At 39.8% G+C, this 16,223-nt stretch overlaps 1 protein-coding gene across 4 annotated transcripts in view; it reads right to left on the bottom strand.

Moving 5' to 3' along the window:
• The window catches only part of LOC148369617 (sodium-driven chloride bicarbonate exchanger-like), a 47,115-nt gene that overhangs the window by 3,225 nt on the left and 27,667 nt on the right, over nucleotides 1-16,223 (bottom strand). For 3 of the 4 annotated variants that reach the window (XM_088331722.1, XM_088331721.1, XM_088331723.1), the window contains 14 exons: nucleotides 15,779-15,879; nucleotides 14,116-14,290; nucleotides 12,383-12,516; nucleotides 10,873-11,118; nucleotides 9,434-9,539; nucleotides 8,756-8,917; nucleotides 8,573-8,686; nucleotides 7,283-7,444; nucleotides 6,960-7,211; nucleotides 6,825-6,893; nucleotides 5,795-5,968; nucleotides 5,602-5,724; nucleotides 2,784-2,848; nucleotides 2,610-2,714 (listed from right to left, as the gene is read on the bottom strand). In XM_088331722.1, coding sequence (XP_088187848.1) covers nucleotides 2,610-2,714; nucleotides 2,784-2,848; nucleotides 5,602-5,724; nucleotides 5,795-5,968; nucleotides 6,825-6,893; nucleotides 6,960-7,211; nucleotides 7,283-7,444; nucleotides 8,573-8,686; nucleotides 8,756-8,917; nucleotides 9,434-9,539; nucleotides 10,873-11,118; nucleotides 12,383-12,516; nucleotides 14,116-14,290; nucleotides 15,779-15,879 — 1,988 coding nt within the window. Of the gene's footprint in view, nucleotides 1-1,174; nucleotides 1,211-2,609; nucleotides 2,715-2,783; nucleotides 2,849-5,601; nucleotides 5,725-5,794; nucleotides 5,969-6,824; nucleotides 6,894-6,959; nucleotides 7,212-7,282; nucleotides 7,445-8,572; nucleotides 8,687-8,755; nucleotides 8,918-9,433; nucleotides 9,540-10,872; nucleotides 11,119-12,382; nucleotides 12,517-14,115; nucleotides 14,291-15,778; nucleotides 15,880-16,223 lie in introns of all 4 variants that reach the window. The other variant, XM_088331724.1, reaches the window with a different exon arrangement.

Raw genomic sequence — 16,223 nt, forward strand, 5'->3', positions numbered from 1 at the left:
GGTATTTATACAGTATATATCAGTAATATAAAAAGGGAATAAACAAAAACATAAGAAATGCCAGAATATTTGGCATATTTAAGTATATTTTTCCATATTCTAATTAATTGTATTGATTCAATCCCTTTATGATCCCCTAGTGTTATTTCTACATGTAATAGATTTCCCATTTTAAAATATGAACCAACACTACTAACAATAAAATAATACTAGTCATCATACAATATGCTATAATGCAATGTACTGAATGATTTTGCTTTTTTATGCGTATTTTTAACATGTTTTTCTAATTCTAATAATCCAATACCTTTATTTATCCACTACTGATATTTGTATACGTAACTTACTTCCTATTTCAGAATATTTCCAACCGTTTTTACTAATGCAGACCACCGCACCGCTTATCCTCAGTAGGGTCGCGGGGGGTGCTGGAGCCCATCCCAGCTATCCTCGGGCAGTAGGCACGGGACACCCTGAACTGGTTGCCAGCCAGTCGCAGAGCACACAGGGACAGACAACTCACTCACTCATTCACACCTAGGGACAATTTGGACCGGCCCATCCAGCTGAAATGCATGTCTTTGGAATGTGGGAGGAAACCGGAGTGCCCGGAGGAAACCTACGCAAGCACGGGGAGAACATACAAACTAAGTCCGGTAGCTGGATTTGAACCCACACAGGAGGTTCCCAAGACCTAAGAACTGTGTCGCACACGCGCTAACCACTGCTCCGCCGTGCTGCCTTCCAGTATTATGATAATGTTTATTTTTAATGTTCTTTCCAATTTTTTCGAATCACTTTTTGCAATGAAGGGTAAGCACTTATGATGCTCCGGTATTGGTTAGCTGGCAATGTTGGAATTCAGCTAAAACTTGCGCTGGTACGTGGCTATGACCTGTTGGATAGTATTTCTTAATTTTGTGCAAAATAACAGCCAAAAAAAAAAACATATTTAAAAAAAAAAAATGAAATGTGTGTTGACTTTTTATTTAACCATGCAAAAAAAAACAATAACGGCCATTTTTAACTATTGTTAAACTAATCTCCCACTGTAGATACAAATGCACAGACAGCATGTAGCGTGCTTGCCGAGGCAACATTTTCAAATGGAGATTTACAAATAAAAACTTTTCATCTATTCCAAATGGTCACCAAGCAAACGGACAAGACTCACCTTTGGCTTCTCAACTTCTGAGGTTAGGAAGGGGAGCTTGATGTGTGGAATGAGGCAGAGGGAGGCAATGCAGGACATTCTATGTTAGTCTACTGGCTGGACAAACAATGAGGACAAGGGTTTCGCAAAAAGTCATGTTTGCTTCAGGGAAAAATGTGCAAGGTCACAGAATGCATATTTTATTTACCGCCGTGTAATTGTGCGGAACATGCCGACAATCAAATATTCTTTTTGCTTGGTTACGTTTGTAGGAATAACTAAGAGGAGGTCAACAATGCGCAGGGATAAATCATTGCTCTCTATAAAGTTTTAAGTGACAGTGTGTGAGTATATGAGTGTATGCATTGGAAAAAGACAAACTATGGAAGCCAGATGGATACGCTTCATCCATCCACCCCTCTTCTGCACCGCTTATCCTCAGTAGGGTTACCGGGGTTCCGGAGCCCATGCCAGCTATCTTCTGGCAGTGGGCAGGTGACACCCTGAACTGGATGCCAGCCAATCGCAGGGCACACAGAGACATCCAACTTACTCGCTCATTCACAAATAGGGACAATTTGGTCCAGCCGATTAACCTGACATGCATGTTCTTGAAACGTTTGAGGAAGCTGGAAACCCGCGCAGGCACCTTCAATATTTGAAGTTAAATGTGATTTCTTGTTCATAAGATGGACTTTGATGATTTGATGATCTGATTGAAAAAAATCAATAAATAAGATGTTGCTACAGTTACTCAGTACATCAGCACAAGTACTTTTTTACTTTTACTAAAGTAAATATTTTGGATGACTACTTTTAGTTGTACTTCAGTCATATTATTCTTAAGTAACAATACTTTTATCTCAGTAAATTTTTTGGCTGCTCTACCCACCTCTGCAGTAAACTCACAGTAAAATCACAACAGCAGCGAGCCATACCCTGCAGCTAAGTGGCTAACATGAGTGGAAAAATTTAAAAAATGTTCTAATCGTGGAACTTAAGAGATGTCCGTTTGCCAGCTATGACACTAAAGGCAAAGCAGTAGCGGTTAACGATAACATTATTAGCTAGCGGCGAGGCAAGTGGCTAACATGAGTAGCTAGAGAAGGAAACAGTGGGGAAAAAGAGCCATCTGCAGCAAGTGGCCGTGAAGAGCTAAAACAGAACTGAGTTCATGCTACATTTTCAAAATGCTCATTTGGTTTTCCGTAGTAGTAAAATGGCGGCCAAACATGTCAACTCCTTCAAAGGATGTCTGAAGTTGTTTGATATAAATAGAATGTCTTAAGTTAAGAGTCTTTAGTACATGTGTTTTGCTCATTATTTTAATCAAGACAGTTTTATTTAAATGAATGAAGTATTTTTACCCTACCCGGGGTTGCTATATAATGCATACAGGGGCTTTAAAATGTGTCATCTTAACGTCAAACAGTAAATGTAATTTTGGAATTCTTACCTTTTGGCAACCGGTTCCTTTTCCACGGGATTGACACTTTTCCAAACATTTCCAAAAGAGCCTTTGGACATCTCGTCCGTGATGTTCACTGTAGCGGGGTCACCCCTAGGAACAAAAAAGGAATACAATTCTAATTGAAATGATGAAGACCGAAAGAATGACTTTTCAACTTACTTGTAGTGTGCCTCAAGTGGAACCTGTACAATGCCTTCTTCTTCCACGATGATACTGTGTTCCTCCTTAAGGAAGAGTCAAAATTTTGATGCCAATTAGCCTGGAGAATGTGTTGATCGACGCCATTGATTGCAGAATGCCTCTGTTGCAACCCTCCACAAACCAAAAGCTGTTTTCAGCTCTACTCCAAATTGTCTAGGTCACTGTTTTTCAAGCATGAGTGTGCTGTGAGACTGTATCAATTGTGCCACAACAAATTGTTCATTTTAATTAATTTTATGGCAGCAGTTTACGATTTCTTTTCTTTTTATACATGGATAATCTGCTGATAAGGGCCCGGTCACACAGCCGTTTGCGTCTGTATCGCGGGTAAAATTTTGCGGGTTTTTTTTGCCCGTGGTTGTCCGCAATGGAAAATGCGCAAAATTGGCCAACCCGCTGTTCATCGGTGGTATGCCCGCAAAACAGACGCCGGCGACTGTTCTGCTTCCTCATCGCGTCATTTCCGCGTCATTTTCTCGTGTGGACCACAGGTATAAAAGCTCCCGAGCCGTCGGTGTGCCCAAATCCGACTCCTACGCAAAAGCCCCCCCCCGCCCCTCGCGTGAACGTGCATTCTGCTGCGATCGCTTTTGTTGGAAGCGTGCATTGACGTTGGTGACTTTTTCATCCGCGTTAACAAACGCATTTTGTAGAATACGATCGCACTTTATTGTTTAAATAAACGCGTTATATAGACTAGGATCTCCCAATTTTTATAATTAGCTCGCTTTATTGTTTTAATAAGCGTTTTATATAGAATACGATCGCTTTTGTTGGAAGCGCAGCAGAATGCGTGTTCACGCGAGGGGGGGAGGATTTATATACGGTGTGCATTACCGTTCGATTACGTTCAAAACAAAACAAAGACGGAATGGTTGAAGTTGTATTAGATTCCCAACAAATGCAAGACGAAGTGGTTTTGGTTATATGTTCGCCATTACATACCCTAAAAGTGATATAAAAGTGAGATAAAACGAGGTAAAAGTGGTTGTATTAGCGAGGGGATGCAAATCTCGGCAGGGATGTATTTCTCGGCATAACACCGGGCTGTAGAAATCATAACCGCTCAAGACACAGTCCCGTGAAGATCAAGATTTCAAGCTATGGCACCGAAGAAGCCAATATGTGATTATTGTAATAGTTTTTCATTTTGATTTTATTATCTTGTTATGAAATGAAAATAAATGTCAAGAAATAAAAATGGATTAAGACGAGGTCACTACGGTGACGGGGATCCATTTCCACCCCTTGACGTCTCGAGCACAACTGACGTGTGCTCGGCAAATCGCGCTGTATATACGCGGAGAAAGGCGTTTGACCGTCACACGCGTAACACGCTAATTTCACGTAATAACACCGCGATACAGGCGCAGAACATGCTATTACCATGCTCCACCCACGATTGCCCGCTGAAATTTCCCGTCCTACCCATGTGTAACCACGCCCTGGCCGCGGCCAGAGCACGTCGTTCCGCGTCATTTCCGCGTCATTACCTCGTGTGCCGCCCGCGGTTAACACGTGTTCAAAGTTTTGAGCAACTCAAAACTTTTTCGCGCGGCCAACCGCGTGTGAATTTCCAACCGCGAGTAAAGCACTGCTGTATCTCGTCTATATGGCGGTCTCTAAGCGTCCAACAGCGCCCAACAGTGTCTGCTTCACGGCCAGAAATTTCCGGCCGTGATTCAGCCTCGATACGCCGGTGAAAGGCTGTGTACCCGTGCTCTAAAGTATTGAGCAGCGCAACACTTTTTCGCGCTGCCACCCGCGCGTGAATTTCCGACCGCGTGTTAAGCACTGCTGTATCTCGTCTGTATGGCGATCTCAAAGCGTCCAATAGCGTCCGCCTCACAGGCAGAAATTTCTGGCCGTGATTCAGCCGCAAACGGCTGTGTGACCGGGCCCTAAGGAAGAACAAAGGCATCTATTTAATAACCTATTTTGTTAAACGAAGCTGTTTGAGTTCAGACTTTAAAAAATAACAATAAAACAAGTAAAATAAACATTTGCAGACAAATTTATTTATTTGAATTTTAAAAATCTTATTTTGCTGTATCTTGTTTCTAGTTATTCCTTGCCCTCTCGTGTTAGTTTCAGTCAGGTGGAATTGTGATTGAGGTTTTTAAATAAATATGACTTGACTATATTAGGAAAAGAAAGAAAATGGCCCTAGAAGAAAACAAATGTTGTCTTATTTTTCTGCAAGACAAAAACGAAATATAGGAAAATTTGAAAAAAAGTTATCAAAGTTATATCCACAATTGCAGCAGAACTGCTAACCAAAACTAATAACCGGTATTTTCTACTGAGCCATTGTGACCACAAATATTTAGAATAACTTTATGCTGTCAATGAATGCTTCATAATAATTTCACCTATTTTAAAAAGGGGAAATTACTCATTTTTATCAAGACATTGGGATAAAAAAAAGTTGAGAAACTCTTGAACTAATTTATCTACCGCAAAGGGTATTTGAAATGCTTCCATACATCACCACAGTGTTTTGTTTTGTTTTTAGAGCGCAAGCATTGAGAAAAAGAGCAGCTCGCCTTTTTCCCAATTTGCCCTGCACATGGGAGGAAATAGGTAACTGAGTGCCGAAATGATCTAACATGTTCGATACTGCGCTGTTTTCCCTCAAAAACTGCCCCGGCACACCTGATGCCAAAGGCGAAATACCAATCTCCAGATGCGCCAACATTGATTTCAATTCTAAAGGAATCACATTCATCTTAGAACTCTATACAACTTCAAATAGTCATCATGCATCACGGCACACCTCCTGTGCAGCATCTTCAAGCTTCTTCTTCTTCCACTCGGGCATCAAGTCATCCAACCAGCTCAGTTCTCGCTTAGTGAAGATAAAGTCCAGCAGTTTACGGATGAACACCAGGGCCAACACCTTTGACAAAATATTCACACAAATCAATCATCGGCGTCATCCCTGAAGATATTTGAAGTATTATTCTTACCATCATAGGGAAAACGATCGCCGCCCTTGATGTCTTGATGACCCAAAGCAGCACCAAACAGCTGAGCTGGATGATGGTGAAGAGGTGCGCCTTCCTCAGTGGAACGTGGCGCAGGTAAATGAAGTCGGGCTGATGTTTGGCTGGCATGCCGAACAATTTCAAGCGGTCGAAGAACTGCACATGGAAAAATCTGTTACGGTTAGTCTTCTTTTCCCCAAAACATCAACTACTCAAAGACATGACATTGATATCTGTCGCTTCCTGGCTATTTAGCTTCCCAACAAATTCTCCTAGCTAGTTACTTATCCATTTCGCAAAGGTCGCTAAAGACACATTTACCGGTATGCTAGCAAGCATTTAGGGAAGTACATCACCTGGAAATTTGGCAAAGTTTGCGAGCTTGCTATTTAGCGAAGTTTGGGAGCTACCCATTAAGCAACGTTTACTAGCTAGCCAATAATCAAAATTACTAGCTTGCAGTTGAGCTAAATTTGCTTACAAGCCATTAGGCGAGGTTTTGCCTGCTAACCATTTAACACAGTTTGGTAGCTACTCGCATAGCCACATTTGTTAGCTGGCCATTTAGCAACATTCACTTGATAGCTTGCTAATCATTTAGCAAAGATCAGTTGCTACACATTTAGCAAAGTTTGCAAGCAAGCCATTTAGCAAAGTTCGCTAGTTAGCCGTTTTGGTAAATTTTCTAATTTACTTGCTCGTCATTAAGCAAAGTTTTTATGCTAGCTTGTCATTGAGCAAAGTTTGATGGCTATGCATTTTCCAACATTATCTTGCTAGCAAACTCATGAAATTTTCCTGCTAGTCATTCAGAAAAGTTTGCTTGTTAGCCATTTAGAAAATAATCTTGATAGCCAATTAGCAAAATTAGCTTGACAGTCATTTAGAGAAGTTTGCCAGATCACTTTCAATAAAGAAAATGCATATCTATCCATCTATAACAAGATAATTATATTTATAGTCATTCTTGTATTACACAACAACAAAAAGTCTAAAAACGTTCTCATCACACCTGGATGCCTCGAAGTGACGATGCCCCCATGTAAAGGAACACTCCATACAGCACCGGCATCGGGATGAACTACAATCAAAAGCCAAAATTGTGAACTCTCCTGAACTCCCTCTCACAAACTAAGATTTTCCCAACCTTGAGCATGGAAGTCATAAAAACAGAGCATCCCATGAGTGTGAAGATCATGAGTCCCGTGAAGCGCTGCTCTCGTATTCCAAGGAACTTGGGCTGCTCTCCAGGCGCCGAGCACTCAGACTCCAACTTCAAGCTGTTGACGTGTGAGATGGATAGCACGGTGGCGGCCACAAACCACGGCAAGCCCATCACCGAGCACACGCCAAGCATCACCCCCACCACAAACAGGTCCAGGTGGTAGCCGCACCCTTTCTGAAAGGTCCGAAGACCACAAGGGAAGGTTTGAGTCTAGGTACTCTTTCGGAAAGATCGGGGTGCTTCACCTTTAGTTTGTGTTCCTTCCTGTTGATGATAACAGCCGTGATCTGCTGGTCCATGAAGATGAGGATGGTGCACAGCAGGGAGGGGATGAAGGTGATAATGGTGGTCCACCAAGGGTTGGGGCCCACCGGGTTTATAATCCAACCACGGTCGTCTCGGGTTGGCTAGAAAAAAAGTTCAGGCACTAATAAAGATTTGTCCTTAGCTTGAGAATAAAGATGCATGAACTTTTTCTGGGCTTGCAAACACCATATTTTTCACACCAGGTTATAATGTGGACTTAGAACTTTCTGACCAAATTGGGCTTTTTGGGTGCACCTTATATTCCAGAAAATACAGAACATGCAACCGGCCTGAAAAAAGCAGTTAGCAAGAGTTTTAAATCTATTTTGAATCAGTATTTATTTGTGTTTTGCTTTAAAAAGTGGGTCAGGACTCGAGAGGGAGAGCGCTTGTTTTGGGACGGAGAGGTTGCAGGTTCGATCCCCTGCTCCTCCAAGTTGAACCCCTAATCCCCTTTGCGTGGCTGCGTATCAGTGTGCGTGTGAACGAGTAAGTGTGAAGCACATTGTAAAGCACTTTGAGTCTTTAGTGAGTTAAAAAGCGCTATATAAATTTGCTATTAAGTCCATCCATCCATCCATTGTCTTCCGCTTATCCGGGGTTGGGTTGCGGAGGCAGCAGCCTTAACAAGGAAGCCCAGACGTCCCTAACCCCAGCCACTCCCTTCAGCTCATCCGACGGGATCCCGAGGCGTTCCCAGGCCAGCCTAGAGACATAGTCTTTCCAGCGTGTCCTGGGTCAACCCTAGGGCCTCCTGCCGGTGGGACGTGCCCGGAACACCTCCCGAGCGAGGTGTCCAGCAGGCATCCTTATCAGATGCCCGAGCCACCTCAACTGGCTCCTCTCAATGCGGAGGAGCAGTAGATCTACACAGAGGAAACTCATTTCAGTCGCTTGTATCCGGTTACCATTAAGTAAAATTGTATTGTATTTTGGAAACCTGAAGTATTCATTTGGAGGGATAACCAGAAATTCACTAGAGTGGTTTAGAAAATAGCTCATCTGAACTTTTTGTAGAACAATTTTAACAAAATAATCATCCAATTTCCTTTTTTTCATTTTGGGCTGGATATTAAATATTGTGTAAAATTGTGTTGTTGTACATTTTCAAAGTTGTTACTAAAGTTTATTTTTTATTATTCGGTTGCTGCTTACTCACAGCTCCTGCAAACCTAGGGGCAATGTGCACATATCCTAAGGGAGGTTACAATAGCACAGATAAAACTCACTTTGAACTTGTTAGGAACTTGCAGCTTCGGTGAGGGAATGCCCAAAGCATAGTCCACCAAAACCATGGTGAGGATGGTGATGAAGACGGCAAAATCACTGATGATGGCCCGCACCTGAAGACAAATAGCACGTTTACATAAAACCATATCAGACATCCAGTAGTTGGCTAAACTAATACTTGCCTTGGTAGGAAAGTAGCGCCTGGTTTTGAACTCCTTGAGGAAAGCAGACATGAAGACAGTAGAGAAGAAGAGGACCACGCACCAGAAGAGGACATCAGGGATGTAAGGGCCGTGAGGGCCGCAGGCCGACCCCTCAAAGTCACCATGTAGATCTTCGCACTCCTACTGGCACCAAAGGACAAAGTGAGGATGATAGTGGGCCAATCGTATTGCGTCAACCGTAATTCATGTTTCTTGATCAGTTCACATTGTGTGAACCACAGAACTATTTTTATAGAGGAAAAAATACATTAAGACAATCTCTTCTTACCCATTTGCGCTATTATCCGGAGTGTATCGGTTACTGGTAGCAAACAACATCATCGTAGAATGCTTATATTGTCGTGGTATTCTTCATAGTCTGTCTTGCTGTGAGTGAATAGGTGCCGCGTTGTGTTTATAAGGATTACGATCAATTTATGAGGGAAGTTGCAACTATTAATGCAGGGGTCAATTGGCTGAGGTTGACATGTATGAGATTTAGAGACTGATGATTTAAATACATACTAAAGTCACTGTAACTTTGAATGAACGTACACACAGAAAAGGTTTACAGCACATTTTTTTAAAGATAAGAATATATCTTTTGATATTCTTTTCTAAAGTAAACTGAGTAAAGTGATTTTAAATATGCTTCACCTTAACATCCAACATGGTCCAGTTAACTTCAGAGGTTGTGATATTATTCTTCTGCCAAAACAGCCGAGTCTTGTTGCTAGGATCTCTGGGCTCCACGCAAATACAGCTACGGAATACAACAAAAACCATCAAAATAATTCTTCTATATAATTTTTTAGTTCCATAATACAATACACCTTCGGATTACTGCCTCAATACCTTACAATGTTTTCATGTTACACTTTGTAACAGGATGTGGAATACTGTGGGGGGTTTTTGGGCCGTCAGTATGGTATTTTTCCCACCATATGACATCAGCAACAACTTATTTCACATGCCCAAAAAACGTGCAAAATTTACACTATACAGTGTTTATCAGAAGATGAAATAAAGAGATACAAACAAGGCTCATGCATTGGTAAGGCACACCAAAGCCCGGGGGCAAAAAACATGTCAGAATGTTTAATATATATATATATATATATATATATATATATATATATATATATATATATATATATATATATATATATATATATATATATATATATATATAAAATAGCCTGCTATATTTATCTGCACTGAATCTGCACTGAATGTTTTTTTTTTCATTTCCTTTTTTTTAATTGAGATTTCTATCAAACGTCATTCAAATATCATTTCAGAACTAGCCCTAATGTTTTTTGAAATTGTCAATGCACATGATCAAATGTGGGTCTTACAAAAAGACCTTGCTTTAATGACGCGTGTCTCAAAAGTAATTGGATGAAACAGTCGATTCATAAACAGATATACAATTCAAAAGAACATGTGTATGTAAATGCAAACAAGAAAAAATGGATAGGCCTATGATATCTTTTTTTCCTCATCTATTTGCCATGGTATTGTATTTGAGACATCGGCATAGGCAAAAAAAAAAAAAAAAATCAGCCTTTTTTTCCATCCCGTCCCGGCCAATCTGCAAGAATTTTTAGCACAATGTGACTCGTGACTCAAATAGTTTGCCTATCTCTGATCTTGTTTATTTATGGGTCCCAAGACTTGCAAAGATGCTTAAGACAGAAGCAAAAACATGGAACCGAAGCTTAAAATGATCAAGAAAAACAAACAAGGTTAACGCATCATTACCCTTACCAAGGAGTATTTTAATTCTCTGTCTCATACCTCATTCTGTATTCACCTACTAACCCCACTATACTAGCTTGTCATGTCATACCCAAAGAAATTTAAAAAATGTTATCCATTACATGATTTATCATTTATAATATTTTTTTAATCATCAACAAATATATTTTAATACATTGTCATTTTACAGTTTTTATCTTGAGAACACCAGGGGTAAGATGCATTAGCTGTGCATTACCAAAGATTTTTGTACCCCGCCAGATGGCAACTTCACCTCACGATCCCCACCTCAGAACAGTTTCATGTAAGTTCTTCTGCACTTTATCTGCACTTACGAATATTGCGTGAGCTTTAGAAGATCGTTGTTTTTATTGATGGGATAGTGCACGCCGAGGTGGATGAGCTTCTCTAGGGCTTCGTAGATGAAGATGATGCAGATGAGCGCTGCAAAAGCCTCTTCTGTGAAGCGTGTGATGTAGCAAACCAGCGAGCTAGCATCTGTGGCCACCAGCAATAGACAGAAGAAAGACGTCCAAAGGCCAATGCAAGCTCTCAAGGACAAGTAGGAAAGGCCGTAATCCCTGAAAAAGGTTAAAAAACAGCAGCCCCCCCAAAAAATCATTCAATGAAGTATAAAGCCGCGCCGGGCAAACAACAGGCCGCAAGCCACATAAGGGCCCGCCAGGCTATTTAATCTGGCCTGCAAAACAAAAAGTTACAAGAGTAATACCAATTTTATTTTATTGTTTTGGCGCCACTCTTGTCCCCAGTGTCCCTTCTATAAAATGTATATTTTTTGCAAATCAGTTCTCCGCCAATAGTCAATATTAAAACAATGTAAGTGTAATTTTAATGTAATTCTTAATGTACATTCTACTGCATCTGTATTGTATTGGTCATTGTAGTTTTTTGTATGAAGATATTTGTCAAAAGTCATGCATTAAAAGCTTTTGAGTATTTTTAATGCCTATCAAATACGATGGGCTCCAGCATCCCTGTGAACTTAGCGCGGATAAGCGGCACAGAAAGTGGATGGATGGATGGATTAATTTTAAGTCAAGTCAAGTCATGTTTATTTGTATAGCCCTTAATCAGAAAGAGTCTCAAAGGGCTCCACAGACCACAGATTATTGCAAACCACAGACATCCCCTGATCTAAAACTTACATTTTATGTATCAATATATTTATCAAATGTCCTGTAAATGAAAATATTATTGCATTTTGAGTTTTAAATGCATAATATAAAATTAGTATTTAAAAACGGGGAACTAATATTTTTTTCCTCGAGTTCTCATTTTAAATTTAATTTGATAAAATTCATCCATGAAAATTTTAAGATAAAATAGAACATAAACAATGTCTGCATTTATGGTATATTTATTCATAAATGCATCATAAAAAAAAGTGCAAATATTTTTTCCATCGGATCAACACTGTGTCTTCAGACACAAATCAATCTCTCTCCTGGTCCTGCCCTTTTTTGGTATTTTGTAATTGCATTTATGTTTGTATACACTTTATTTATAAAGAAAAAAAACAACAAAGTGTCGTGCTACAAAAATCCAATGTCACGTGAATAAAATACTGCTGAGCTTTCATGATTGCAGTTCAATGTCTTTAATGCTTTTTTCCCCCCCAATGCATTTTATTACATATAGTGTTTTAAAAAGGGACAGGGTTTTATTGAGACTGTATTGACAGATGATCAAAATAAAAAAATCCATCAATCAATAAATCAATTTTTTCCTTGTCCAATCTGGTGAGTGCCAAATTTCAAACCGTATTTCGACTCACAAATCACAAAGTTTGCCCAGTTTGGTATGAAGTCAAAGAAATAAACTCACTTGCAGAACTTGAAAAGGATCTTCTCAAACACGAGGACGGGCCCAGTGCTGCCCAAAATTGTCAGCGGCTGTCCGGCGAAAAGAGAGTAGGCGATCCCGGTCATGGACGCCCCGAACAGGGACTCGATAGCACTCTGAAAACACAGAAAAAAAAAAAACAATCGTTGTTTTTAAAGGTTGGACGGTTTCCTAGACAGGGCACCTTTATTTGCACTGACTTGCCTAAATAGTATATAACTGACTCCTTTATTACCAGCTACTGTTTTTAAATATGTATCGAACTCTTATGAAACAAAAAATACATTTAAGTGCTTTATAAAAATCCAGTTGGACAACAAAGTGTTACAGATGATGCGCTGAAAGTGGTGAAAAATTGAAAAAGTATACAAAACAAGTACATTCATTTGAGTTTAAGTAAAGTGGCTGTTGTAATGGAAAATAAACAACTTAGAGCTGCTACACTGCACACTCTTGCTCCCTTTTTAAAGTACTGTACATATTTTTGCAGTTTTAGTTTTTAATGGACAGGATACAGAATAGTGAAAAGAAAAAAGCAGTAGAGAGAATTGATGATGATAATGTGCAGTATTTGGCACAGTGTAATGCAAAAAACTATAATAAAAGTAAATTAAACTCTAGCTGCATATAGCTTAGCACCAACTAATCGACCTAGGGGCTGAATGGACATAATGTCATATGACTCAAAACTGCTGAAATGTAGATAATTAGGTCAGTAGTGATAGCAAGGAAAAATAAGCCGGCGAGCGGCTAACTAAAATGTAAAAGCAAAGGAACTGATAAGTTTATTCTGTTTTAAAAATTGGACACCTGCAAAGGAGATTTAATTGGATACCAGTATGCTAATTGTTATATCTTTACGTACTGTTGTTTGATGTTTTAAATATTATGAACTGGTTACGCCTTGCTACTGACTGGCAACCAGTTCAGGGTGTCCCGTGCCCACTGCCCGAAGATAGATGGGATGGGCTCCAGCACCCCCGCAACCCTACTGAGGATAAGCAGCGCAGATAATGGATGGATGGATAAACTGTTTACATCATTGTCACTATCGGCCAATCAAGCTGCTCTTCTTAGATTCCCACACCCTTTCGGGATAATCTGCTTTTGTAACCTAGGAGGTTTAATACAAAGAACTAGTTAAAGGCAGGGCCTTCACAACAGATTAGAATCTCTTAGCTGAGGTTTGACTTATCTTCCTGTTCTCTTGCAAGTTCAAAATCTATTGATGTCTTCTCTCCTTATTTTAAGTGTCTACTAAACTTTACATTTATCTGGGACATACGAATTTAAAAAACAGTGTCTTGTTGTTTAAAGCTGGACATATTTTAACTTTTACCTTTTTATTCTTGTGTTAAATAGAACATTTTATTTTTATCATTAATACTTTTTTATTTATATATGTTTACCTTCTACTTATCATTTTACATTGTGGCATTTTATGTTATTGTTAATTACATTGCACCATAAATTTGATTGTGCATTTGACATGTTTCAATGACAATAAATTCTCTATTTGATTCTATTCTAAAAAACAGCCCATGCACAAACTCCATTCCGAGTGACAACCAGTTTCATGTGTCTCGCCTTACCTTAGATGTGACATCAACACAACATTGTTCTTTGGAAAGATTTTATTTGTTTTTTTTTTCTTTTGGCCAAAACCAAAATTTTGCGTATTCTTAGTTGTCTATTTTTTTTGTAAATCTTCTTACCACACGTCCTTCAGTGGCCTCACCAAGAAGCCCTCCAAAGGTGATGACGGGTGACATGCAGGCGCAATAAAGGAAGAGGAAGGAAGCCAGACACTGCAGGCTGAGGGCATCTGTGTAGTCGGAAAGGTAGTGGGGGGCCTTTCGCTTGATGTCCAAGATAAAACCGCCAAAAAGCCTTGGGGAGGGAGAAGAAGCATTTTAAGAAACAAAGCTTGGCTACTCGTCGGCAGTGTTGGGACCGACAATTTACGAATGAACTCGTTCCTGGAAAGCAATTACCTTTCTGAATAATAAATACTGTAATGCGTTATTAATGAAATTCGGTAATTCTACTGTTGTTACTAAATGGTGCATTATGCCAATACTTAATAAATGTAGAGCATGACCTACAGTGTCCTCTGACTACTGATTACAACTGCATCACCCCGTGTCTCAATCAACCGACACCTTCCACTGAAGTGTGGGCATGTTAAAATTTACCTACAAAGACAACTAAATATAGCTACGACATTGCCGCCTCAAGCACGGAGTAAGAGGGCGCTGAATTCCTCCTTATGGAGATGATTTCCCTACTGTATATAACGCACTCAAGCCAATGTGCAACTATAAAATGAAATAGTGAAATCGGGTTTAGTCGAGATGCACATATTTAGTTGCGTGTCATCAGTAGCAAACGTTAGGCAGCATGTGGGGATGGGGGTGTGACTTACACAGAAACAACAATGGGGCAAACGTGAGCACACAATTTCCGTAAAAATGTGAAAAATTTGGGTCTTTTTATCTGTAAAAGTTGTTTGCAATACACCATGCCTGGTGAAAAAAAGAGAAAAAAAAGAAAGATGTCTACACAGAAAAGTACACAGAAATAAAAAAAGAGATTTTTGAGTGGTTTGAAGCCCAGAGACAAAATTGATATGGAGTGTCTCTGCTAAGAAATCATTTGCAAGCGAAGAAATGTGACGGGTTCGCTGCTTCCACAGGTTAGTGTATCTAGGGTAGTAACCAAATTACTTTTTGAATGAAGTAACGAGTAAATGTAACCAATTCTTATTTTTTAGTTATGTGCCCCACACTGCTGTTGGGTGGATATCAAATTTCGAGCTTGGAAAGATCAAAAGATGTACTCATAGAGATGAATTGTGGAAAAAAAACGATTGTCTAAGGTTGTAGTAGGGTCAGGAATAAAAGAGGAAAGGTTACTATGGAGTAAACTTTGTTTTTTCTGCAATCGTCAAAGGAAAATGATCAATGCACGGACCATCGTACAGTAGATCCCCGGCATCCACCGTCAACGCCCAACATTGTGTCTACTGTACATCTAAGGCAGAGGTGGTAAGCCCGGTCCTTGAGGGCAGCATGTCCTGCATGTTTTAAGAGGTTTCTCTTCATCATCTCGGTGATTCCAATGATCAGATAGTTGGCAAGATGGCAGTAGCCTGTTAACAGTCCTGGTGATTGGATTCAAATGAGTTGAAGAAGAAAACCATACAGAGCAGGCAGCCCTTGAGAACCGGGCTGCCTTCATGTGATCGGAGTACTTTTTTGTTTATACTAATATATGTTCCCTTGGATGTTATGCAATTCTAATCAATGTGAGAGGTTTTAATGTCTATTAAAAAACATGAATCATTTACATCCAGTTCCTCAATTTTCTTCTACTTACTTTCCAGTGCGTTGAAGCTCGGGGCCACCATGGCCTCCATGTTCTCCTGACTCAACAAGGTCTGTGACTCCATTTGGAAGAGGGGGAAGCTTCCGTTTTTCCTGTATCATACAGTGTTGATTCGCAACAAGGATGTGTTACTCTCTATTGTGAATTTGTAGTGCAGAATAATGACACATTTGTTTTTTTTTCCCTGTGTCACACTTGCAACACATTGAGTTATTTCTAGCCACTACCAATGATCTATATTTTTTTCCAACAGGCAAAACAAGCGTGTATTGTCTGGTGATCCCTTTGCAACATCAATTGGAGCCTAGTCATCCTGGAAGGGGGATTTTTTTCGTCTCCTTCTCAAAATACTTTATTTTACTAACGCAGATTATTTTTAAGTTTTTCCTTTTTGTATTGATTTGTATATTTGTAGTTCAATATAAATATTTGTTAT

This window comes from Urocampus carinirostris, chromosome 3 (assembly GCF_059441175.1).
Source record: "Urocampus carinirostris isolate Australia breed hairy pipefish chromosome 3, RoL_Ucar_1.0, whole genome shotgun sequence".
Lineage (NCBI taxonomy): Eukaryota > Metazoa > Chordata > Actinopteri > Syngnathiformes > Syngnathidae > Urocampus > Urocampus carinirostris.